Raw genomic sequence first — 23,950 nt, 5'->3', positions numbered from 1 at the left:
TTTCGGCAATTTTTATTTCCGGGTGAAAAAAAGTCAAAAAATTCCAAAATTGAAGACTAATATCCACGCTTTTTGAGAAATTTTTAAGGTTTCGGGTAGAGCTGTCAATTCGGGTAAATGGGTCGGGTCAACTCGGATTAATTCCATAACCTATGCGGGTTGGGTTTGGGTTGGTCATGCTTTAGTCAGGTTATACTTCTTATCGGGTTTGGGTCGGGTTAATAACAGACCGGGTTACATTCAGGTCGGGTGAACCATAGGTCGGGTTTAATTCGGATTTTCACGGGTTAGGGTAATTCTCGGGTTCGAGTCGGGTTGGGCTCAAGTCAATAATTTGCGGTTTATAATCAGGTCAGGTCATTCTCGGGTTTGAGTCGGGTTCGGTTAAGTCAATGATTTGCGGGTTTTAATCAAGTCGGGTCATTAATTCTCGGGTTCAAGTCGAGTTCGGTTCAAGTCAATATTTGCGGATCATAATCAATTTGTGTCATTTTCAAGTCAGGTCATTTTCGGATTCAAGTCGAGTTATGTTCAAGTCAATAATTTGCAGGTTACAATCAGGTCGAGTCATTTCTAAGTCAGGTCGTATTAGGGTTCAATTAACTGTAAATAGATAATTATCATTTTTATCAAGCTAATTATTTCCTTTAACTATAATATATATGACAATATATTAGGGAACTATAGTCTATAATTTAGGAATGTAATTATCTTCTTTGACCATACAACACATATATAATATATTTAACTCTTAAATTTGAGGATGACCGATACTCCTTTCTTTTGCTGGCCTGGACTGACTTGGTCTTCCTAGACAAAATGCTTTGATCAACAATAATAAGGTGGTCTTACTTACTAAAAATAATTTACCATTAATTTTAGTGGATAAATAAAAAAATTCTTATCTACGTTTTTTTTTTATTACTAAAGGAATGTAAGAAGTATTTGAGATAAAAATGTAACCGCATATTATTACACAATTTTTTTTTTGGCTTGCTGTAGTGTGCGGCAGGGGCTACTTGAGTTACTCGTTCAGGGATTACTCGAATTGTCAGGGTTATTCGAGTTTCTCGGTCAGGGGTTACTCAAGTTGTCAAGGTTATTCGAGTTACACGGTCAGGGGTTACTAAAGTTGTCAGGATTACGCAAGTTACTCAGTCAGGGGTTACTTGAGTTATTCCTGACTGAGTAACCCTCAAGTAACTTCTTACCAAGTAATCCATGACAAAACTCCTCGAGCAACCCTTAAAGTAACCCCTAACTGACTAACCCCTCAAGTAACCCTTGATTGAACCCTCAAATAACCCCTTTTCAAGTAACCCCTGACCGAACTCCTTAAATAATAACCTCTGATCGAGTAACTTGAGTGACCCATGACCGAGTAACCCCTAGAATAACCGGCCTAATCGAGTAACCTCTGATCGAGTAATCCCTCAAGTAACTCTTGACCAAGTGAATTGAACCCCTCGAGTAACCCCTCTCCGAACCCCTCAAGTAACCCCTTAATTACCGAGTAACTTGAGTAAACCTTGATTGAATAACTCAGGTAACTAACAAAATAACTCAGGTAATCCCTGACACATGATGTGGCTTGCTGCATGCACCAAAAAGTTGCTATTATTATTATTATTATTATTATTATTATTAACACATGCCCCCAAAAGTTTAAGACGACTCTCTGCATGTATATGTTTTGCAATTTTGTATTTTCTTGGTCTTTATTATGATTATATACTCCCTCCGTGTTTCGTAAGTGTTACAGTTTGACCAACACATAGTTTAAAGCAATTTAATTAACTTAAATAAAATAAGAGGTAAGTGGGGTAGTGGGAGTAGTATAAAACTATAAAACAAATATAGTGAATAATTTATTGAAAAGTAATGAATGTGAGAGGAAGAAATAATAAAAAAAGTAACATTGGGTTTAGGTTAGGACCATGAGAGGAGAAAGATATAGTACTTCCTCTGTTTTTTTTAGTTGACATCTTTTTATTATCACACTTGTCAGCGTATGTTTTTAACGCTTAATAACTTTATTTATCAACATTGTAAAATTATAATAGTGGATATTAATAAAAGACAAATTTTTGTATGTGGCTGGCCACACGGTGTGGCCAGCCACAATAATTATTATTATTATTCTTTTTTAAAAAAAAATATCACAACTCTTTTCTCTCTTCTTTTCTTATCTTCTTCTCCAAACCATATATCACCAACAACCATATCTCTACTATACCCATTTTCTCTCTCCTCTTTTTTTAGCTTCTTCTTCAAGCCAAACCACACATCACCAACAACCATATATCTACTCCACCCATTTTTTCTCTCCTCTTTGTCAAATTGCTGCAATTAAAGCCGGAAATTGTAGAAATTGGGTGTTAAATTGCTGTGAAAAATTGTGATTAATTATCCTTAAAATCATCAACAACATTTGAAGTAGTGAAATTGATAAGAACCAAAGAAATGTGAGCTCGTTTTCTTTGTGGAATCTTAAATCAAACATTCTACGTCAAAAATTGTAGGGTGTTACTAGTTTGGTTATGGGTACTAGTAGGTGTTACTGGTTTGGTCAGGGGTTACATTTAGGGTGTTACTGGTTTGGTCAGGGGTTACTGGTTTGGTGATGGTGTTACTGGTTTGGTCAGGGGTTACATGTAGGATGTTACTGGTTTGGTCAGGGGTTACTTGTAGGGTGTTACTGGTTTGGTGAGGGTGTTACTGGTTTGGTCAGGTTACTTGTAGGGTGTTACTGGTTTTGGTCCGGGGTTACTTGTAGGGTGTTACTGGTTTGGTTAGGGGTTACTTGTAGGGTGTTACTAGTTTTGTTCAAGAGTTACTTGTAGGGTGTTACTGGTTTGGTTAGGGATTGCTTGTAGAGTGTTACTAGTTTTGGTCCGGGGTTACTTGTAGGGTGTTACTGGTTTGGTTAGGGGTTACTTGTAGGGTGTTACTAGTTTTGTTCGAGAGTTACTTGTAGGGTGTTACTGGTTTGGTTAGGGATTGCTTGTAGAGTGTTACTAGTTTTGCTCAAGGGTTACTTGTAGGGTGTTACTGGTTTGGTATGGGGCTTACAAGTAACCGTTGAATAAGTAACAAGTAACCCTTGAATAAGTAATTCATACAAGTAACCTTTGAAGTAACCCCTGAATAAGTAACTCATTCAAGTAATCCTTGAATAAATAACTCATACAAGTAACCCTTGAATTAACTCATACAAGTAACCCCTGAAAAAAAAATACAACTAAATCTTGAAAAAAAAAATACAAGTAACCCCTGAAAAAAAAAATACAAGTAACTCTTGAAAAAAAAAAATACAAGTAACCCCTGAATAAGTAATCCATACAAGTAACCCTTGAAAAAAAATACGAGTAACCCCTGAAAAAAAAATACAAGTAACCCCTGAATAAATAATCCATACAAGTAACTTCTGAAAAAAAAAATACAAGTAACATCTGAAAAAAAAATTACAAGTAACCCCTGAATAAATAATCCATACAACTATACAAGTAACCTCTGAAAAAAAAAATACAAGTAACCCCTGAATAAGTAATCCATACAAGTAACCCCTGAAAAAAAATACAAGTAACCCCTGAAAAAAAATACAAGTAACCCCTGAAAAAAAAAATACAAGTAACCCCTGAAAAAAAAAATACAAGTAACCCTGACAAAACCAGTAACCCCGTTATGCGAGTGAATAGTAACCCCGTTATACTGTATAATCCGTTATTTTCACTGATTTGGCAGCAGGCCACACGGTGTGGCCTGCTGCACCAAAAAAGCTCTATTAATAAAATATACATAAAGACGATTTAAAAAGATCTCACATGTTATATTTTATCGCATCTATAAATTACAAAAGCGAGTCAAAGTACAGTGTGTGAATAGCGTAAAAGTCAAACGTTGTCAACTAAAAAAAAAAAAAAGTAGTAAAGTGTAGCCTTTTGCCAAAAAAAAAAGTGTAACACTTACTAAAAAAACGGTCTTATTTAATAAGTGTAACACTTATTAAAACTCAGAGGGAGTATCTAATTTCTGGATAGAAAGTTACAATAAGAAGAAAACAGAATTTGTGTAACCTCTCTGAAATGGAGAAGCCGAGACGGTAACTTCTAGGAAGGCTCTCGATCTCCTAAGATAACCTAGTTCATCTTCTCACTTTTTCCTTTCTTCCTTTTTGATTATATATATTCTTAAAAACTGATATAAATTTTGGATGTTGCTTAGAGCTAACAAGGAATCATACATGTGATTACGTCCATCCGCTGGACCAGAATGAAGTGGAATTGGAATAATAATAAAAATATATAAGTACAATAAAATAGAATGTTTGAATGGTACGACGTACTTCATATTAATAACTCTAAAGTTTAGATATAATAATCGCACAATAGTTAAAATAATGGCAAGAGATCGCAAGTATAAGATTGATACTTCTTCCGTTTCTATTTTCTTAATCCATAGCTTTAGGCACAATATTTAAAGAGAGAAGAGAGGTAATTTAGATAATTTATCTACAGAAAACTTATCAAATATACTTATATACTATGGGTTAATAATAAAGGAATTTTTAAATTACCACCCAAAAATGTAATCATTTTTGAACTAACCACCCATTAAATTTTTTATTTTAAATTATCACCTGTTAAATTAAATAAATGCTTAGATTACCATTCATTTTCAAAATCCGGTGGATTTTTCGTTTGTGGGCCCCACCTATCACTTATTTGACCCTTTTTTACTGATTTTTTCCCCGTTTTTTCTCTTTAAAAAAGCTCTCCTAACTTCATTTCACATTTTTTTCCCTTTGAAATTTGGTTGAATTTGGAGATAGAAATGTGAATTAAAGTATATAGAGCGTTTTTAAAGAGAAAAATCAGGGAAAAAATAAATCAAAATGGTTTAAATAAGTGTTAGGTGGGGCCTACAGACGGAAAATCTACCGGATTTTTAAAATAGGTGGTAATCTGAGCATTTATTTAATTTAAGGGGTGGTAATTTAAAATAAAAAATTAAACGGGTGATTAGTTCGAAAATGGTTACATTTTTGGGTGATAATTTAAAAATAAACCTTAATAATATGACATTTTCATTTTAGAAATGTTAGTCAAGTAAATAAAAACGGAGGAATTATATCTTAAACGAGTGTAAAGGATGTTCGAGTAACAAAAAGATATTTCTTAGTGCAAAAAATAAACACGTCTCTCAGTTTTATTAATCACTAAACTTCACTTTTTCCTTCACTTAATGGCTTTAGGTAAGCTTTTGAAGACCAATTAGCTCCCAATTAGCTCAGCTCTTCTTTTGGTAGTCGTTTATCAAGTCTTATTAAAGAATACTTAATTACACATTATAAAAGGGTCATTATATTGCCTTTAATCACTTTATCCTAACCCATATAGTTTTTCTGATCTATACCAATCTCTGAGTTTGTGTTATCTTCTTCCAAATACTCAAGGTTTCGTTTTCCTTTTACATTTTTTTTCCCTGAAAAACATCATCGTGATCGTATATTAACTGGCCAAATTAATTAATCCGATGGACTCTTCAGCAAAGCCTGAACAAATCAATGTTAAAATAGATTTGCTTGGTAAGTAAACTAACACTCAAATATATAGCTAGTACATTTCTTCCTTTCAAAGAGTATCATTTACTTGTAACTAATACGAGTGTTACATAATGTACATCATGAATGTTGTAGGACGACGATGCTTCCAAGATTATCATGTACGATTGTATAAAGCGGCCTTCAATGGTGATTGGAAATCTGCTCATGAAATTTTTGTAGAAGACCCTAAGTGCTTCGCGGAAATAATTTCTAAAAATGGAAATACAGCATTGCACATAGCAGCAACGGCAGGAAAGCATATATTTGTAAAAGAATTACTTGCACATGCCAATTTAACGGATACACAATTGGTGCAGCCAAACAAAGCCGGAAATACAGCTTATTGTTTGGCTGCTGCTTCGGGTGTGCTTGATCTTGTGAAGGAGATGGAGAAGCATAACCCAAATCTGCCAAACATTGGCGGGAGCCTAGGCAAGAAACCAATTCAAATGGCCGCGGTGCAAGGCCATGAGAAGGTGGTTAATCATCTCATGACTCACTTTAACAATTTGTCTTCTGAAGATCGCATCAATCTACTCATCACTGTCATCGAAAAAGATTTATATGGTATGCTTGCCTAATAATCTAATATAATACTTTGTATGTATATACTGTATAAGACTTTGTATAAGTTTGCTATCATTAGGTAGCCTTTCTCACGAGGGGAATTCCTATTGTAAGGCCCTGTTTGATTCACCTTAATTTTGCTGAACTGAAATTATTTTTACCGAACTGAACTTATTTTTACTGAACTGAACTTAAATTATTTTTACTGATTTTCTATTATAATTCTTCTTTAAGAAAACTGAATTTTACTGAACTGAAATTAATTTTACTGAACTGAACTTATTTTTACTGAACTAAAATTATTTTTACTTAATATTATTTTTTTAAGGTGAAGAGAACAGGGCCTAAGTTTGCTAACATAGTGGTTTTGAAATAAATTATTTATTTATAGTTTTTCATCGGCTTGAATCCCTTAATACATAAATTGCAGATGTGGCTTTGAAGATCCTAGATGAAGATGACGAATTAGCCATTAAGCGGGATGGAAACGCGGTGTCACCATTGCTCGCCTTGGCCAGAAAGACACCAGTAGTGATGAGCAAATTAAGTCATCTCGAGTATATTTGCAATGCATGTAGGTTCTCAACTACTCTAATATAATTCCAATCGTCCCATTCCACTTATTCTAAATCATTCCATTCTACATATATAATTTTATTATTGGCTTGTTCACTAGCAGTTGGATTTACGTAACCAATTGATAATATACCATCAAACCTATTTTTTATATGTTAGTTATCCTAGCTAAACTTTTTCAACAACTCATATATACTACATAGGTTATTTTCTTAACATACTATGAAACACTTTCTCCATCTCAGAATAACTGACGCGTTACACTTTTTTCACTATTCATATATTAACTTTGACTATAGTTTTTTAACATTTAATAACATATTATATCATAAAATAAGTAGCTTAGGGCTTGTTTGACATCATTTTTGGTTTTTAGTTTCCTGTTTTTTTGAAAACTAAAAACCAAAAACAAGAAACAAGAAAAAGGTGTTTCCACTTTTTTGTTGTCAGTTTTCAAAATTATTATGATTTTAATAAGTTTAAATAATTTTTGATTCATTATGTGACATATATCATATACTTTTATACAACAAAAAATCAAAAAACAGAAAACCACGGCAATGCCAAACGAACCCTTATTAAATAGGTATTGATATTAAGTTTAATAATATAATTTTTTTTTTATAATTTTTATTATTTATTTATGTAAAAATAAGGTCAAATTAATACGTCAACATTTATGCAAAGTTTGACTGTGTAAGTTATTTGGGACAAATGGAGTATTGCTTAATTATGTGCTACAAGTACATTATTACATTGACAATATATTGATAATTTGTTACAGTGAAAAACAAATGGGGTAAGCAAGAGAAAGATCATAACCGCAAACTAGAATTGGTACAAGTAGTTTGGAAAAGAGTGATAAGAGAAAGAGATCATAAGAAAATCTCTAGTTTCTTATGGTTTCCGTCGCCCGGGCTGCTCTTTGAAGCTATAGAGGTGGGCAACAATGAGTTCATCGAAACCCTTATACGCGAGTACCCGGATCTAATATGGGAAGTGGATAAACAACAAAAAACCATATTTCATGTTGCTGTTGAGTACCGTCAAGAGAAGATCTTTAGTCATATTTTCCATTTAAAAGATGTTAACCATTTGCTAACTGAATATGTGCATCCCATCACTAGAAATAATATTCTTCATTTGGCTGCCTCCTTACCTTGCCCTAAAATTCTAAATAAGGCCTCGGGTGCAGCTCTCCAAATGCAACGGGAACTCTTGTGGTTTCAGGTAATTCATGTACTACCTCCTCCGTCCCTTCGTTTTAGAATAATAATTTAACTACTAACTTTACTCTATATTAAACAATTTATTATGTTATTGTCTCCACCTGATATTTTCTTAAACTCTGTGCACAAAAGTGTATCAATTATTCTGAAATAGAGATAGTTTATTTATTTATTTATTTATTTATTTTCATGTTTTACTACCCCACAGTTTAAAAAAAATATGGAATACCTTCATTTTATGTGCTCAAAAAACAAAGTGTATCAATTATTCTAATTTCAAATTTGGTTAGATGTCAAATTGGTCCATTATTTTGATTCAATAAATAAATTTCTAATATGCATATCTATAATTATGGCAGGCTGTCGAAAGTATAGTACCATGTCAATTTGCACATACTAAAAACAGAATCATTAAGAAATCAAACGGAATTGTAACAGACGTAATTGAGGAAGTGCCACGAGAAATGTATACAAGAGAACACGCAAACCTAAGGAAAGAAGGGGAGGAATGGATGAGGGGCACCGCGAACTCATGTATGCTGGTCGCTGCTCTTGTAGCTGCCATGGTCTTTCAGGCTGCCCTTCAAACACCGAAAATAGACAACGACAACCTCAAATGTGCTTTCGTCACCTCGTTTTCATTGGCCTTGTTATCCTCGACTGCCTCAATCTTAACATTTCTAGCAATTTTATGTTCAACTTATGCCGAAGAGGACTTTCTAGTGTCACTGCCACTTAAATTGATTGTTGGTCTTGCAACGCTTCTCTTCTCAATACTAACAATGTTGTTAGCTTTTACTATGGCGATCATCATGCTATCGCCTAACAAACCGGGTTGGATAATTGTTGCTGCTTTTGCTTGGATTGTTGGTGGTGTCTATGTCTGGTTGCATTTTCCGCTGTTGGTTGTGGTGTATCGTTCAACCTTTGGAGCAAAGTATCTATTTCGTCCTCAGTATGAACTACTTCGAGATTAATGGACGACTCTTGCTTAATCCATATAGGACTATATGATTAATTTGATCGAGACAGCCACAAGTCTAGTACATCCTAAAATGTGCTTGGTGAGATTCAAACCGCCAACTATTCTAGCCTCTTATCTTGTATCACTAGGTAATTAGGTACAAGAAACTTGTGTATGTACTATGTAGTATGTACTCCGTAGAAGTATAATAGTAAGATTGTAACTAAACAGCTAAACTTCACTATGCGCCTAAACATGGATAAATAGACGCTTTGGGCTAGGTTTTTGCTAAATATAATTATTTTGGGCTTGAACCAAAAATCTAGTAATAACCCAAATAAATTGGGCTGAGCGCCTGGGCCTAATACTTGGGATTTCGAAACATTTTGTACACGGAATTCGGACGAGGTCAAAGTTAGCGCAACTTTAAGGGCATTTTATATCCGGTTTCGAAGTGTGATGTATGGATGAATGTGTGGGAGGGTCTGTTCACTTTAGCTTAATTTAGTTCAGCTCTAATTAATTCAGTTCAGTTTAGCTCATAATTTCCTTCTCTCATAAAATATTCAATTTAGCTTCAAGTTCAGTTCAGTTTAGTAAATATGAACATGTCCTAAGTCATGTTTTTTATTGTAATGAAATTAAGCTGTGAAATTCATACTTATTATTGTATATTATCGATTTGGATAAAATTACAAAGAAGTGGCTTAAGAAATTGTATAATTAGATCATGTTAACCAATGAAAAAATGGTAAGTGAAATTAATATACTAGTATATTTTCCTAGTGATTGGAGAATGTTAACAATTACTTGCAATTTTTAAAGCCTTAGTTCAATAAAAATTAATAAAACTTTATTTTAAAAAAATAACTTTATTCGCTAATAGACAAGAAAATAATAGCCAACGTCTTGCCACACATTCAAGCGAAGACTTGCTTGACAAGACAAACCCAAATCGTCACCCAGAAAAGACCTCAGCCAACAACTATAACACCAATTATCCAATAACAACACAAGTAAACTCAGAATTAGTACATTAAAATTTTAATAACCAGTATTAAAATCATCAACTACGTATTATTCCCTACTTTTCATCTAATCCGACAAGTTTAATGTATAATGATATGGAATTTAAAGTTTGTTGACAAACCGTACAATGTGTCCAAATTAAAGTAAATTCCTTAATTGTTATATATATACACATCACTATATGCCAAATGTTCATTTAGGTAAGCTTAATTGTACTACTAATATTATATAAGTATATAATTAGTAAGTTGAAGCTAATTAATCTACTATATACACATACAAATATACAATCTTCGAGTCTTGGTTGTTAATTGTCACAACGCAATTGCCGAATGCAGTGCTTATAGCAAGCTAAGTGATACTAGTTAGTTATAATTGACTAATAAATGGCGCCAAAACAAGATGACGTCGAACTTGGGCTCATTGATAATCCTGATCAACAGTCTGGTAAGTTTATATACACATACGTTGGGAATTTTTTTAATTTTTAAAAAAAAAAGAATTCATGTGTTTTGACTTTCATTGATATTGAGTTAATTTTTACAAGAGTGAGTTGTTGATGCAGCCAATGAAAGAGAGCTGCAGCAGTACAGCAAGGGCTATCGAGTACGCTTATATAGAGCGGCTCTATGTGGTGATTGGGAGGTTGCAAAGGAAATCCATGATAAACATGAAAATTGTTTTATGGAGGTGATTTCGAGAAATGGAGATACTGCTTTGCACATAGCAGCAGAAGGCGGACGTTGTCATTTTGTCATGGAATTACTACGAGTATCCCAAATTACAGCTACACAGTTAGAGTTGCAAAATAAATTTGGTAATACTGCTTTCTGTTTGGCTGCTGCTTCTGGGGTGGTTGAGATTGTGGAGGAAATGGAACGACGAAATCCAGAGCTGCCAAACATTCCTGGAAACCAAGGCATGAAACCTGTTCTAATAGCCGCTCTACTAGGTCATGGGGCGATGGTCAAGCATCTCATGCCTCGTTGCTTTCATCTATTGTTGCACAATGAACGCATTGATCTACTTATTGGCACAATCAACACCGATTTATTTGGTACTTAAACCTTTTGAACACATAACATACTAATAGAGTATAAAACATATTCTTGGGCCTCAACCACTCAACCATCAGCTTAAGTTTTTGGTTGAGGTCCGGTAATATGTTTTATACTCTATCACATACAACTGATAGTACATACTATACATATGTATGAATTGTGTTTCCGTTTTTTTTTTAATCAGTTTTTGGTTGAGGTCCGGTAATATGTTTTATACTCTATCACATACAACTAATAGTACATACTATACATATGTATGAATTGTGTTTCCCTTTTTTTTTTAATCATTGTTGGTGCAACTCAGATATTGCTTTGGAGATACTTAATAGGGATGAGCAACTAGCTATTGACAAGAATGGGCAAGGAGAGACACCATTGCATGTCTTGGCACGGAAGAACAGAAAAAAGAGTAGAAGTCATTTCAATTGTTGGAGACAATTATGCTATATTTGTAAGTTTTCGACCAACTTATGTTTAATTCATTCTTATCGATGCAATATTAGTCATATAGTTAAATGCTTGAATGTTCTATAAAGATGATCGAGTATTGCCCCTAGTTCAAAACTACTAGAACCTCAATTTCTGGCTCGGTCTCTAGCCCCGACCTATGTAAATTGGGTTTGGCTTAAAATTGGGCCATAGAGGCCCAATACTAAAATAGAGTTATAACGCTATTCAACTTAACCAATTAACCACATATGCTTAACTGGTTAAGTTGAATAGCGTTACAACTCTATTTTAGTATTGGGCCTCTATGGCCCAATTTTAGTCCAAACCCAATTTATGCCAGGCAGGCCCAAGTCAGGCCCATTCCTTTATGCAAAAAGTGACCAACCTATCCAATCAATCAATGCAAGGTTTTAGATAATCTATCCATAAGAACATTTAAATTGTACACTGCAATAATATAACTAATATCATTAGTATGCTTAAATTATTTGTTTCAGTTACCAACTTATGGAGGGAGCAACAAGAAGATCAAGCTAAACTTGAACTGGTTGAGTGCCTTTGGAAAGTAGTAATACAACAACCTCATGAGAAAATATCCGAGATTCTATCTCACCCTCAGCCACGACTGCTTTTCGTGGCTATAGAGTTAGGAAACTACGAGTTTGTGACCACATTAATTCGCCATTACCCAGACCTAATATGGGAATTAGATGAAGAAAATCGAACCATATTTCATGCTGCTATTCAATGCCGCCAAGAGAAAATCTTTAGTCATATTCGTCAAATAGGTAGTATTAACCATTCACTTGCAGCTTACAAGAATCCTAATAATGGGAATAATATTCTTCATCTAGCAGCCAATTTGCCTTGCACTGATAGACTCAATGTTGTTTCTGGGGCTGCCCTTCAAATGCAACGCGAACTCTTATGGTTTCAGGTAATTGTTTTTCTCTAATTCTCTTCTCGTTTTTGCTATTTGGTCAGAAATATTGAAAATTTTACAGTTGTCTTTTAATGTTTTAATGACTATATGGTTCATATTTGACATATTTTTTCCAAGTAATTAATTATATTACTTTATTAATAGTATCCCTTATAATTAAACATTTAAACCCCTGAATACTTAAGAAAGTGTGTAGATCGATTTAATTAACCCTAAAGATAGTGTAAGCATGTCATAAAAGTAAAAGTAATGAAGAGAAGATTGGTCTAAGAAAATTTGATTTAGGGACTGTCAGTAATATTAACTCCTTGATTAGAGTGATTTTCATTGATCAATATTTATAGGGTTACAATGAGAAATCTAATCATATTAGGTAACTATAAGATATGTAAATGGAGTATTTAAAAACTATTTCATCCGTAATCAAGCCTAATTAATTAACAGCTTAAACTTGGTGCACACAGGCCGTTGAAAATATTGTACAACGAGAATATGCTGATGCAAAAAACAATCCACCAAGCTCAAACAAAGGAAGATCTGAATGCAAAGAAACACCTCGAACATTGTTCACTAGAGAGCATAGATTGCTAAGGAAAGAAGGGGAGAAATGGATGCGAGACACAGCAACATCATGTATGGTTGTAGCAACTCTAGTCACAGCAGTCGTCTTCCAAGCAATCTTTCAACCACCTTCACCAAGTAATAATAACCAAAACAAAAAGTTATTTTGGGTGTTTGTAGCATCGGATGCATTTTCTTTATTGGCTTCAACTGGCTCGATCTTGACATTCCTTTCCATCTTGACATCGAGGTACGCCGAGGAGGATTTTCTAGTATCGTTGCCTCTAAAATTAATAGTTGGGTTGGCGTTACTTTTCTTCTCTATAATGACAATGTTGTTAGCCTTTACCGTGGCTATTGTCATCATTTACCCACATCGAATGTTATGGATAACTATCGCTATCCTAGCATGGATCATTGGTAGCTCCTATATTTTGCAGCATCTTCCATTGTTGGTTGAGGTTTATTGTTCAACATTTGGATCTAATTATATTTTCCGACCTCAACAAGAGCTCTTTCGAGATTCATGAATTAAGAAGCGAATGAACCTCGAGGGTTTCGAGACTGTTTATAGGTGATCAGCTTCATTTTCTGGCCGTAAATGATGGGCTAACTATTGTATGAGCTACATGTAATAGAGTCTATTGTATCTTGTACTTTGGCCCATGCCATAAGTATACATATACCTCTGTTCGATAATAAGGATACGCTTTGATTTTTTTACCATTTTTTTAATACGTTACGTAGTATTATACTTTGTATGTAAAATGATTTAACATATGTAGTATAAGATTTTGTTTGATTATCTTAATGAGACTTTTCAATGGCTACAATAAAATTGTACCCATTGTAATTATTTTCAATCTTGACCCTTTGAATTTTACGGATTAATCTAGTCTGTTCGTGTAGTTTTTTGACATAAAAATATAACTTAAAAAATGTATTTCTTACTAAAACATTGTTTATCACCCATATGATTTCTCTGCCTCTAAACTAAGAGACATCTACTTCACATCTCCATCAAATATGTAGTGAGCCATATAAGCATACATGTTGATTAGGTAATTAAGAATTAACAAAGTGTAATTGGATTTTCCCCACCCAAATTAAACATTCATCATCCTACCTTTAAAATAAATCACCCAAATTCAGATCGGTTAGGTATCGGATTTTCGAATTCTCGGATAATTTTTACAGGCCTAATGTGTGAGGATTTGTGATGTATTTTCATAAAACAATAATCGCAAATGAATAAAATGATGGAGCAAAGCAAAGTACAGAGTAATTATTTTTTTTTTTTTTGTCAAATTACTTTTGTAAACCACAAAGTAATCCAAATAAAAGGTTTGGCTTAGTCAAAATCTAATAAATGGTTGAGATTAAATCTAGTATAATGGCTACAATTTTATTGCAGCCATTTGAAAACTATTTATATTGAAGTATTATTTTAAAATATAATCGATGTGGTTTGATTTTATTTTTTTTTTTTTCATTTTATATTTTTTTATGTTTTTTTGCTCATTTTAAAAATTTAAAATGAGCAAAATATTATGAGTAGAAAATTACAAATACCTTTACGTGCACCTTAATTGGATGCGTATAAATTTTTTATTTGAAGTCATGGGTGTTATGGTGTGGCCGGCCGGTGTCACAATCAAGGATCCAAGTTGGCCTAGTAGCAAGAAAAAAGAAATGATCTGATGAGTCAATATAATGTCCAATTGATTTTAAATAATTGCGAAAAATGGTTACATCAATTAGCATTTTCTTTGAATTTTCTTTTACCATACGATAGGATACCTAACGATCATAGATGTCATGGTTGATTAAGTTTCATTTTCACGTTTCAAGCTCTCTATTTAAGCACCTACTATTGGTCAACTAAACCAACCTCGCGAGTTCATGATAATTAATCAACATTGCTAGCATCAAACAATGGAAGTTGGACAATATGATAGTTTAGTAACTCAAATACAGGATTTTTTTTCTGGTATGTTTTCTCATTTTCTGTACCGTCTCTCTTTCAATTATTTTTTTATCGATAGACAAATTTTCTCTATATAATCACGTATTAGTATTTCGTGAATTTGATATGCCTCTCTAATATGTATATACTGAAAAACCGAATCAAAATGAAGAGGAAACATGGGATGAGTACTCCAATGGATTATTCCTCTATGGCGCTGCACTAAATGGAGACTGGAAAACTGCAAGAAAGCTTCATTCAAAGCATCCAAACTGTTTCGCCGCAGTGGCAAGAAGGTCTAATATTGTGGTAGATTTAATGAAAATTGTAATTGAAGCTTTTAGTGACTTGACCTCGATCAACAACTCAAGTACTTTTTGTCTAGCCTTGGCATCTGGAACTGTTACTGCTGCGAGGGAGATGGTCCGTGTTCAGCCTGAGCTGCCACTGATTCGAAGTCATAAAGGTTTGACGGCATTCCATATGGCCGCTTTGTTAGGCCATAGGGAGATGGTTAGGTACCTCTTACCACTCACTCTAGAGTATCTCTCAAACAAGGACCTCGTCGATCTCTTCATTAGTATTATCAACGAAGAATCTTATGGTATGTAACATTGTTACTATGTACTCCGTATATATATATATATACTTTCTTCACTCGTAATGATGTTAATGCTTTACTCTTTAAAACTTTGCAAAAATAAAACATCGAGCAAGATTACCAAAGTAACTTTGTGAAAATTGATAAAAAAATTCTATATGTTTTAAAGAAACGGATTGGAGGTAATATATAGTCAATATAGAGTACAATCAGTATATCTTACATGTAATTTGTGGAACTTGTCTGAATTTTATTTTAGTTTGTGGTTGATAATTAATTTCTTGTATTTTTGCAGAAATTTTTTTTTTTTTTTCTTTTAATAGAGAGTTCGTAGATCCTTTCGATATAATGGACAATATACTACTATGTACGAATAAATGCAGATATAGCCTTTGAGATCCTAAACAACCGTCCTGGACTGGCGCTGTATGATAACGACAAGACACCGCTAGTGTTGCATGCTATGGCGAAAAGACCGTCGCTAAAGTCAAATGGAAGTCATCGAGGACGTCGACTTAGCATCTGGAGCGACTGCTGCAACTTTTGTTAGTATTTTTTTCCTTAAACTTTAATTTGCTTGTAGTAGAAATATAATTTATTTACCTTGCTTAAAAAATTAGAATACTTGCTTTATCTCCATCGGTGTTTATACCAAGTAATTGAACTGTATATTCAATGCCGTCTTTTGATACAGTAGGTATTCCCCTCATAAGAAGGGTTACCTAGCTAATGTTTTCCTTTATTTCTTATCAAAATATGAATAAACTTAAGGAAAATTTGTCAAAAAAAAACCTTTTAGATGTACCATTTTGTGAAAAAAAATCTTTAAAAAGCTTTTTGGCTAAAGAAAACTCTATTTTTAACATTTTGGCAAAAAAAAAACCCGAATAGGCGAATATAACTTTTTTGTTGAAAACAACCAGTGCCTCTAATCCACTTAATTAACTTCTAATTTATTCTAATTATCATTTTAACACTAATTTAACCATTTTATAATTAAATTAATTCATAAAAATAAAAATAGAACAAAAACCACCACCTTCCTCGTTTTCCCCCTCCCCTTGCAGCAACTCTCCTCCCGACGCCACCTACGACCCCTCTTCCCCGGTGACTCACCTCCATCATAGGTCAACTCCCCTTTCCCCCTTACCCTCGGCTTGCTGTAACCATCCACCTCCCCCTCCTTTCGAACATCTACCTCTCATTTCTCCCTCAAACACTCTCAAACACATTACCAAAATTAAATTATTGAAGTGCATATGTTTATCAATAATGAGCATACAAAGTATACTATAAGCATGCTAAGCTTTATTTAATTATTTACCATGTATTAATTAGTAGACTAAGAAATTATATAGTTCATACATCTAAATTTAATATTTCAACAGTTAAGAGAATTGGAAGCCGTAAGGAAAATGATCTACAATTGTTTAAAGCTCTTCTACTGGTAGTACGTTTATGGGATGAAGTTTTGAGGCATCGACGAGATTGCAATAGCCAACCAAAACTGATGAGTCCACATCCTTGGAAGCTATTGTTTATTGCAGTAGAAGTAGGCAATATTGAGTTTGTGACAACGATACTTAGTTCTTATCCCGAGCTGATATGGAAACTGAACGACGAACATCAAAGTATACTTCATGTTGCAGTTCAGTATCGCCGGGAGAAGATTTTCAGGCTCGTTATCGAGAAAGATGTCGTCAAGGATTTGCTTGCAATTTGTGTAAATGACAGTAATGGAAATAACATCCTTCATTTAGTTGGCCTATTGTCTCCTGATATTTGTTACGGGTTTAGACCATCAAATTCAGCCTTTATCGTGATGCATCGAGAGATGCTATGGTTTAAGGTAAATTACTTATCTTCTTTACTCTCTGAATCAAAATTAGTGTACATCCTTAAAATCTACAAATATCTAAATACATGATCAGGTGGATAAGAACATAGTAAATGTCAAAACTAATCAAACAATGAAGTACTACATAAGCTTATTGTTCATGGATATAACTTTCAATCGTGCCAGGCAATTGAAGATCTTGTACAGCCCCACCTTGCACTATCTCGGAATTTTGATGAGGAAACACCGCGTACTTTGTTTACCAAAAAGCACCAAACTCTTAAGAAACAGGGAGAATATTGTATTGCAGGTACTGCAGAATCATGTATTACTCCTGCCGTCCTAGTCACTTTTGTAGTGCTGATTGCAGCACTCAGATCGTTTGTAAAACCTTTCAGTCACGGGGCATGGTATTGGGCATTTGCAGTATTTGATTCTATGTCCTTGTTATCATCTATTGCTTCAATATTCGTGTTTTCATCAATCTTAACTTCAAACTTCGCTGAAGAAGATTTTCTCCACTCATTGCCTCGTAAGCTATTGGTTGGCCTCACATTGCTCATCATCTCAATAGCTACTTCGTTGATAGCACTCGCAGCAACACTTCCGTTTATTTTTGAATTTGGCTGGCTCTATCTTGGCACTTCTGGCCTCGCTTGTCTTGCAATCATCGGCTTTGCAGGAACGGATCTCCCTGGATTACTCGAGGCTTATCGTTCAATTATTGAATGCAACTTCATTTTCAAGCCTCAACACCATCAACTCTTTCAATAGATTTGATCAGCTTAAATTTGTAACTTGTAAAATAACATATATTTCCCTTAATTGAATATTTGAATGTATCTACTTCTATAGAAATTGTTTTATACACCCGGGTGTATCGTACACCCATGACTATTTGCTCTCATTATATATAACAGCCCTGCTTCCATACGTTAAGGATATTATTAAAAGGAGCACAATCTTCCATTTGTCACAGCCAAATCCGGCCATCAAACTCCCCTAGACAACCAGTCACTTTCGCCAAGCTTTGTGAAGACGGCATTTCAATGAAGGTACATGTTTCGTTACACAAATCGTTGACTAGAACATTCCTTTCTACCACCCAATGTAGCTTATGATTTAGGGCGATTGCACTCGTACTAAAACACCCTCCATCATTAAACAACTTCTTTTTCATGCATCCAACTACTACTACTCCAACACGACCACACACGCACTGCACCATTTTATAACTCAAAAACGAAGCAATACTATTACTATTCGCGACAACAAGCCCATAAGCAACCGGCTTTTGTATAGTTGAGGTACTTGTATGTACCGCCTCATGATAGGATCCACAATGTAGTAGACGGTTTCACTTATAATTCCAATAGGATTCGAAATAGGAGGTTCGCAACACACTAAGAGATTTTTGTAAGACATGACTATGTGCACGGGGAGAAAAGGGTTAGTATGGTTGTAACAAGGAAGAAAAGATAGCGATAAACCAAGGGTTTTGAAACCGGGATGTTCGGTGAAAGCATAGAACGGTGAAAGCATAGAACAGTAAAAGGGAGCATATACTATAATGAGAATCTGAAATTAAATTGTACCATTTTTTGCAAACACATTTGCATTGGAAACACACTTATTTTTTTTCTTTTGTTTCTTTTAATGACCTTTTAGCTCACCTTATTTGTGAATATTGTGATTCATTAATAAAAATTATGTGACATGTACAAATAAAATCTATATGAACAAATATATAAAATAGAAAAGCTAGGATATCTTGCAATGAGTTACACAATCGTACCCCTTTTACCTGGTACGAATCAAACAAGATTAGCTTTCATATCACCTTTATTTGAAATTAATTCGGTTAAAACATAAAATATATAAAATTTTATACTACCACCTTTATTTGAAATGAATTCTGTTAAAACATAAAATATATTAAAACATAAAATATATAAAATTTTATACTACCTCTCTCAGTGGAAGTTGCAGATAACCATTAACGAGGTAGTAAACATAGTAGCTAGGCTCTAACCATGTTGATTAGGCGAAAGCATTGTTAAGCTACCACCAAAGGATTCACCAGTGGGTACATTGCTCCCCATTCATCCACCACCACTTTGAAAGTACCACTTTTGAGATTATATTGAACAACTTTGTTTGCGGTCGCCAAGTATACAACATCACAATCATAGCGATGAAACATAACCTTGAAAATTTTTCCCAAACTCTTCTTCAATGGCCATGAATCAGGGTGACTCTTAGTCGTAGTGATCACTTTCGTGCACACAACGGTCCAAGTGCTCTTGCTGTAATCATCGAGTTCCCACACATTCAATGTGGCGAAGGAAGATGATAAATCAGAATCATACGCAAATTCCGTTAACCGGAGTCTCTCCTTGCATACTCCTAGATTGCATTTAGTAGGTAGGCAGCTCGGCAGTTTAATCAGGATATACCGCGAAATGTCATCACTATATGGATCAATCACTAGAATACTGTGGTCTAAAAGCCAATGCAGCTTGTTGTTCACAGTTACAGAATTGGAGTTGCGAAAATAACTAAGTTGAAGATCAGAATTCAAGGTTTTGCGATATATACTCCAATTACCGCTTTCAAAAGAAAATACTTGCAAAATATTATAACTAGATTTCGATACGATGCGCACAAATTTAAAACCTCCTTCACCCTTAACACTACTAATGCCCTCTAAATGTCCAGCACATCCAATTGCTACCCAATTCCATCCATCCATAACAATGTAGTCAATAGGTATTTCGATTTCGATATTTTCTCTAGTAATTAAATTGTAGAAGCAATAAAGTGCCTTCTCTTGACAAGAATCTGGACAATGGTTACAATAAATCAAGAGATCAGAGTAGGAACCAACAAGGTAGGAGTTGACGCGAAAAGGGGAAAATTTGAGGTTCAATGGAGGATTTTGGGATTGGAAAAACGGGTGCTCGGATATTACGGAGGTTTCCCAAATGCTATTTATGTAAACGGTGAAAGGGAGCAACTTGGAAGAAATAAGGCCAAGGAAGATGGGTTGAGAGATAATGTTGTTCCATCTCTTTGAAACACTTCGACATTGAACCAAAAGTTTCCATGAAGCTATTCTTGAAAAAATCAAAGACAATATGTCATCATCTAGTTCGTCTATTCGAGAAACAACCTTGTTTTCGTGTCGAAATTTAGACATTGAAGGAAGTTGTTTAGGATCGGATGTTGTTAGTCATTCGACATTGATGAAGTAAAGTTGTAGTTGCATTACTCGTATATATTTACAAACCCTAAGCTAAGGGAGATGTAGCTTATTTTATATAGGATTCCTACGGCTGGAATATGTTAAGTTTTAACTAAAGAAGAAATTTGATTTAGATTTAAAAATTTTCACTAGCCAAATAAACTGACCAATGAAATTTAAATTATTTCAAAATTTAAATATTATCTTTTAATTATAAATATTTTATTTAAAAAATTGATGATATTATCTTATACTTGAATTTATCTTTTTATTTTAAAGAACTTATGAGTAGATCAGATCAAATCAAATCAAAAAGATAAATTTAAATTATATTTTGTGAAGAAAAAAAAATATATGAGTATATAACTTAAATTTATCTATTTGATTTGATCTACTATAAACAATTAAACATATTTTTTCTAATCTAATCAAGTTTTTTTTTAAAAAAAAAAAATAGTCATCTAATTGCTTAATACCCTAATTCATTGGGAAAAAAGTTATTAAAATGAATTCTTATTAGATTTATATTAATGCATTTATTTTACATATATGATTTTAAGATTTTTTATTACAAAATTAAAGACAATTAACAACAATAAAAATTGTAATAAAACGACAAATTTGAATTTAGTGAACTTTTTTTTTTCTATTTTATTTTTTTGAAGACGTATTGAACATAGTGAACTTAAGTTTTGCGTTCTGTATAGATAAACTTATATCAATACTCTCTCCAGCCCTCTCTCTCCAAAAAAAAAAAACCCTCCGTTTTTCCCATTTTTACTCCGGCCATGAGGCTCGCCGGCGGCCGTGTGGCTCACCGCCCACGCCAAAGCGTCGGCGAGCCTCCGATCTATTCCCTTAGGTTGTTTTTTTCCTTTCCCGTTTTGGTTTTTTGTCTTTTCAGCCTTACAACTTGCGCCGCTCCTCTTCGTCCGCCGCCTCTGTTCATCACCGGCCGTGAGGCCGGCTTGCTGCCGTACTTCTTCTCCGCTTCCCCGCCGCGCCTATGCTCCACCTCTTTGGCTGCTGTAGCGACGTTGAGTTCGAGAACGGGGAGGGGGAGTTATCTCCCTCTGAGTCCCTTGTGTAGGGCCGTTTTGAGTCCCTCGTGTAGGGCCGTCGGTGTCGCGGCTCAGGGGTGTGTGGGGTTTGGGCTTCTCGGGCGGGTCTCAGCGGTCCGTGCTTTTATATCCGGCGGTTTGTGGGTTTGGTTGGTGAACCTCGGAGCGTTGGTGGTGGGGCTCGGTTTGGCGACGGGGTGGGTTGTTAGGGTTTCGTTCGTTGTCTTAGTTTTTAAGTTTTTTCCTGTTTTTTATTTTAGGTGCCTTTGTGTGTTTATTAGTTTTGTTATTTTTTCTGTTTGTGTGGTGTGTTTGGGTGATTTGGGGCTTGCAGATCGGTTTACCGATCTTCTGGCACAGGATTTAAGCCGGGTTTTTTGGCTATGGGGCTTCGGTTTGATCTTCTGGTGGTTTGGGCTAAAGGGGTATGCTTCCATGCCGATATCCGTGTTTGAATCGGAGATTGTCTTGTCTATGGTGAAGTGTACGACACCAATTTTGATTTCAGGTCGAGGAGTACGGGATTCTGAGCCAATGAAGGTTCACGTCAGAAACTACAACATATTGCCAGACCCCCTTGCAAGAGGCTGCATAGGACAGCGTTATATGAGCCAAGGGTACTTAAGAATGTCATTTTGCGCGTGCAATTGTAGTTTCCTTTATTTCGCACTTGCAATTGGTTCTTTTGTCTTTGTATTGTTCGATTACGATCTCTTATGTAAGTGTCGTATGGCTTATTATTAATGAATTTTAATCTCCCCCCTTCAAAAAAAAAACATAGTGAACTTAATGTTATTAGTTAAGTCCCTTTCAAAAAATGTTAGCAATAAAATGTTACCTTCAAAGTGTTAGGTCGGTTGACCCGATTTAATTTTATAGAGTATTTTAATTTATTTTTTTTAAAGAAAAAAAAAATTGTACTCCGTACTTTTTATTTTATTTTTATTTTTATTTTCAGTGGGTTTCTGGTGCAGCTCCATGCGGCAGGTTGCCAAATCAGCAAATGACAAAGTAACCCCCAAACAAAGTAACCCCAAGACAAAAGTAACCCCTTACTGACTTAGTAACCCTTGACAAAGTAACCCCTGACTGACGTAGTAACCCCAAGTAACCCCTAACCGACCTAGTAACCCCAAGTAACCCCTAACCGACCTAATAACCCCCGACATAGTAACCCCTAACCGACCTAGTAACCCCCGGCCTAGTAACCCCTAACCGACCTAGTAACCCCTAGTAACTCCTAACTGCCGACCTAGTAATACGAAGTAACCCCTAACCGACCTAGTAACCCCCGACCTAGTAACCCTTGACCGCCGACCTAGTAACCCCTATCCGGACCACCTGGTAACCCCTGACCGGATCTAGTAACCCCTTACCCACCACCAACAAAAAATTACCACCAACAACCACCACCAACGAACCACTACCAACCTAAACGCCTTGCCACTAGCCCCTAACCCACAAACAAAACCCCGATCCAACCAAACCATTAAAAAAAAATCAAATCAAACAAATACCTTAAAATGTTAACAATGGTTTCGAATATCACTTCAAATATGGCTAAAAAGGCCAAATTCAACCATGAAAATTCTAGATCTAAAGTTTTCATGGCTGAATTTGGCCTTAAAAACCTTGAACTTGTTTTCCGGCGACGAAGTCACCAAACCACCACTACCCTCCCAGCGATACCACTACTTCCGACGAATGAACCACCAACGAACGAACCATGAAGACGACGATTGTGAAATTTGTGTTACGTTCTTTGAGAAAATGAGATGAAAACTCTGGCTTGAAGAAGAAGAAAAGAAGAGAGAGAGGAAGGAGAAAAAGAATTTTTTTAAAAAAAATTGTGGCTGGCCACACGGTGTGGCCAGCCACATATGAAACTTTGTATTTTATTTTACGAGTACTTTTTATTTTAGTTTAGCTTAATAATCTTTTCCAAATATCTCCTCTAGATTTAAATTAATGTACTCCATAAAACTAGTAAAAACACAAGTACACAGCGTACCACATTACCTTGTACAAAACCAAACATCAACTTTCATATCACCTTTGTAACTAATTATTTAAAAACATAGAATATGCTTGTATAAAACATACAAAGTAAATTAAGGAGCTATATTCTAACTACTACCCCCGTTAAATGTTATGTGCAACTTTGGGGTATTATTTGTGAGATATAAAATATTGCAAAGTTGCACATAACATTTAACGAAGGTAGTATATATGGTGATGAGGCCAAAGCATGTATTG

The 23,950-nt window shown here is 34.8% G+C and overlaps 4 protein-coding genes across 4 annotated transcripts; 3 read left to right on the top strand and 1 right to left on the bottom strand.

The window, feature by feature from the left end:
• The first annotated feature begins 5,535 nt into the window (after positions 1-5,535).
• Positions 5,536-8,954, top strand: LOC145632476 (uncharacterized). Its single transcript, XM_081684858.1, has 5 exons — positions 5,536-5,587; positions 5,699-6,172; positions 6,603-6,746; positions 7,533-7,978; positions 8,337-8,954. The coding sequence occupies exons 1-5, from the start codon at positions 5,536-5,538 to the stop codon at positions 8,952-8,954; spliced, it is 1,734 nt and encodes a 577-aa protein (XP_081540984.1).
• A 1,402-nt stretch (positions 8,955-10,356) lies between these two features.
• LOC145632475 (uncharacterized) lies at positions 10,357-13,515 on the top strand. Its single transcript, XM_081684857.1, has 5 exons — positions 10,357-10,417; positions 10,536-11,027; positions 11,336-11,482; positions 11,979-12,418; positions 12,889-13,515. Exons 1-5 carry the CDS (start codon positions 10,357-10,359, stop codon positions 13,513-13,515), a joined length of 1,767 nt encoding a protein of 588 aa, XP_081540983.1.
• A 1,306-nt stretch (positions 13,516-14,821) lies between these two features.
• Positions 14,822-18,247, top strand: LOC145630199 (uncharacterized). Its single transcript, XM_081682450.1, has 5 exons — positions 14,822-14,975; positions 15,124-15,555; positions 15,936-16,097; positions 16,941-17,401; positions 17,576-18,247. Exons 1-5 carry the CDS (start codon positions 14,921-14,923, stop codon positions 18,161-18,163), a joined length of 1,698 nt encoding a protein of 565 aa, XP_081538576.1. The 5' UTR covers positions 14,822-14,920; the 3' UTR covers positions 18,164-18,247.
• A 1,198-nt stretch (positions 18,248-19,445) lies between these two features.
• LOC145632474 (uncharacterized) lies at positions 19,446-20,588 on the bottom strand. The gene has a single exon (XM_081684856.1). It carries the CDS (start codon positions 20,586-20,588, stop codon positions 19,446-19,448), a length of 1,143 nt encoding a protein of 380 aa, XP_081540982.1.
• Between the last annotated feature and the right edge of the window lie 3,362 nt (positions 20,589-23,950).

The sequence above is a fragment of the Chenopodium album genome, chromosome 5 (genome assembly GCF_948465745.1).
Source record: "Chenopodium album chromosome 5, dcCheAlbu1.1, whole genome shotgun sequence".
In the NCBI taxonomy this organism is placed as follows: Eukaryota; Viridiplantae; Streptophyta; class Magnoliopsida; order Caryophyllales; family Amaranthaceae; genus Chenopodium; species Chenopodium album.
Note: the sequence above shows the minus strand (reverse complement) of the source record. Positions and strands in the feature narration are given on the sequence as shown.

Bases quoted from the DNA above. Each gene is read 5' to 3' on its own strand.
- LOC145632476 (XM_081684858.1), top strand. From the start codon at position 5,536: ATGGACTCTTCAGCAAAGCCTGAACAAATCAATGTTAAAATAGATTTG. The intron at 6,747-7,532 runs GTAGGTTCTCAA...AATTTGTTACAG, and splicing joins CGAGTATATTTGCAATGCAT to TGAAAAACAAATGGGGTAAG. The intron at 7,979-8,336 runs GTAATTCATGTA...TAATTATGGCAG, and splicing joins GGGAACTCTTGTGGTTTCAG to GCTGTCGAAAGTATAGTACC.
- LOC145632475 (XM_081684857.1), top strand. From the start codon at position 10,357: ATGGCGCCAAAACAAGATGACGTCGAACTTGGGCTCATTGATAATCCT. The intron at 10,418-10,535 runs GTAAGTTTATAT...TTGTTGATGCAG, and splicing joins TAATCCTGATCAACAGTCTG to CCAATGAAAGAGAGCTGCAG. The intron at 11,483-11,978 runs GTAAGTTTTCGA...TATTTGTTTCAG, and splicing joins GAGACAATTATGCTATATTT to TTACCAACTTATGGAGGGAG.
- LOC145630199 (XM_081682450.1), top strand. From the start codon at position 14,921: ATGGAAGTTGGACAATATGATAGTTTAGTAACTCAAATACAGGATTTT. The intron at 16,098-16,940 runs GTTAGTATTTTT...ATATTTCAACAG, and splicing joins GAGCGACTGCTGCAACTTTT to TTAAGAGAATTGGAAGCCGT. The intron at 17,402-17,575 runs GTAAATTACTTA...CAATCGTGCCAG, and splicing joins GAGAGATGCTATGGTTTAAG to GCAATTGAAGATCTTGTACA.
- LOC145632474 (XM_081684856.1), bottom strand. From the start codon at position 20,588: ATGTCTAAATTTCGACACGAAAACAAGGTTGTTTCTCGAATAGACGAA.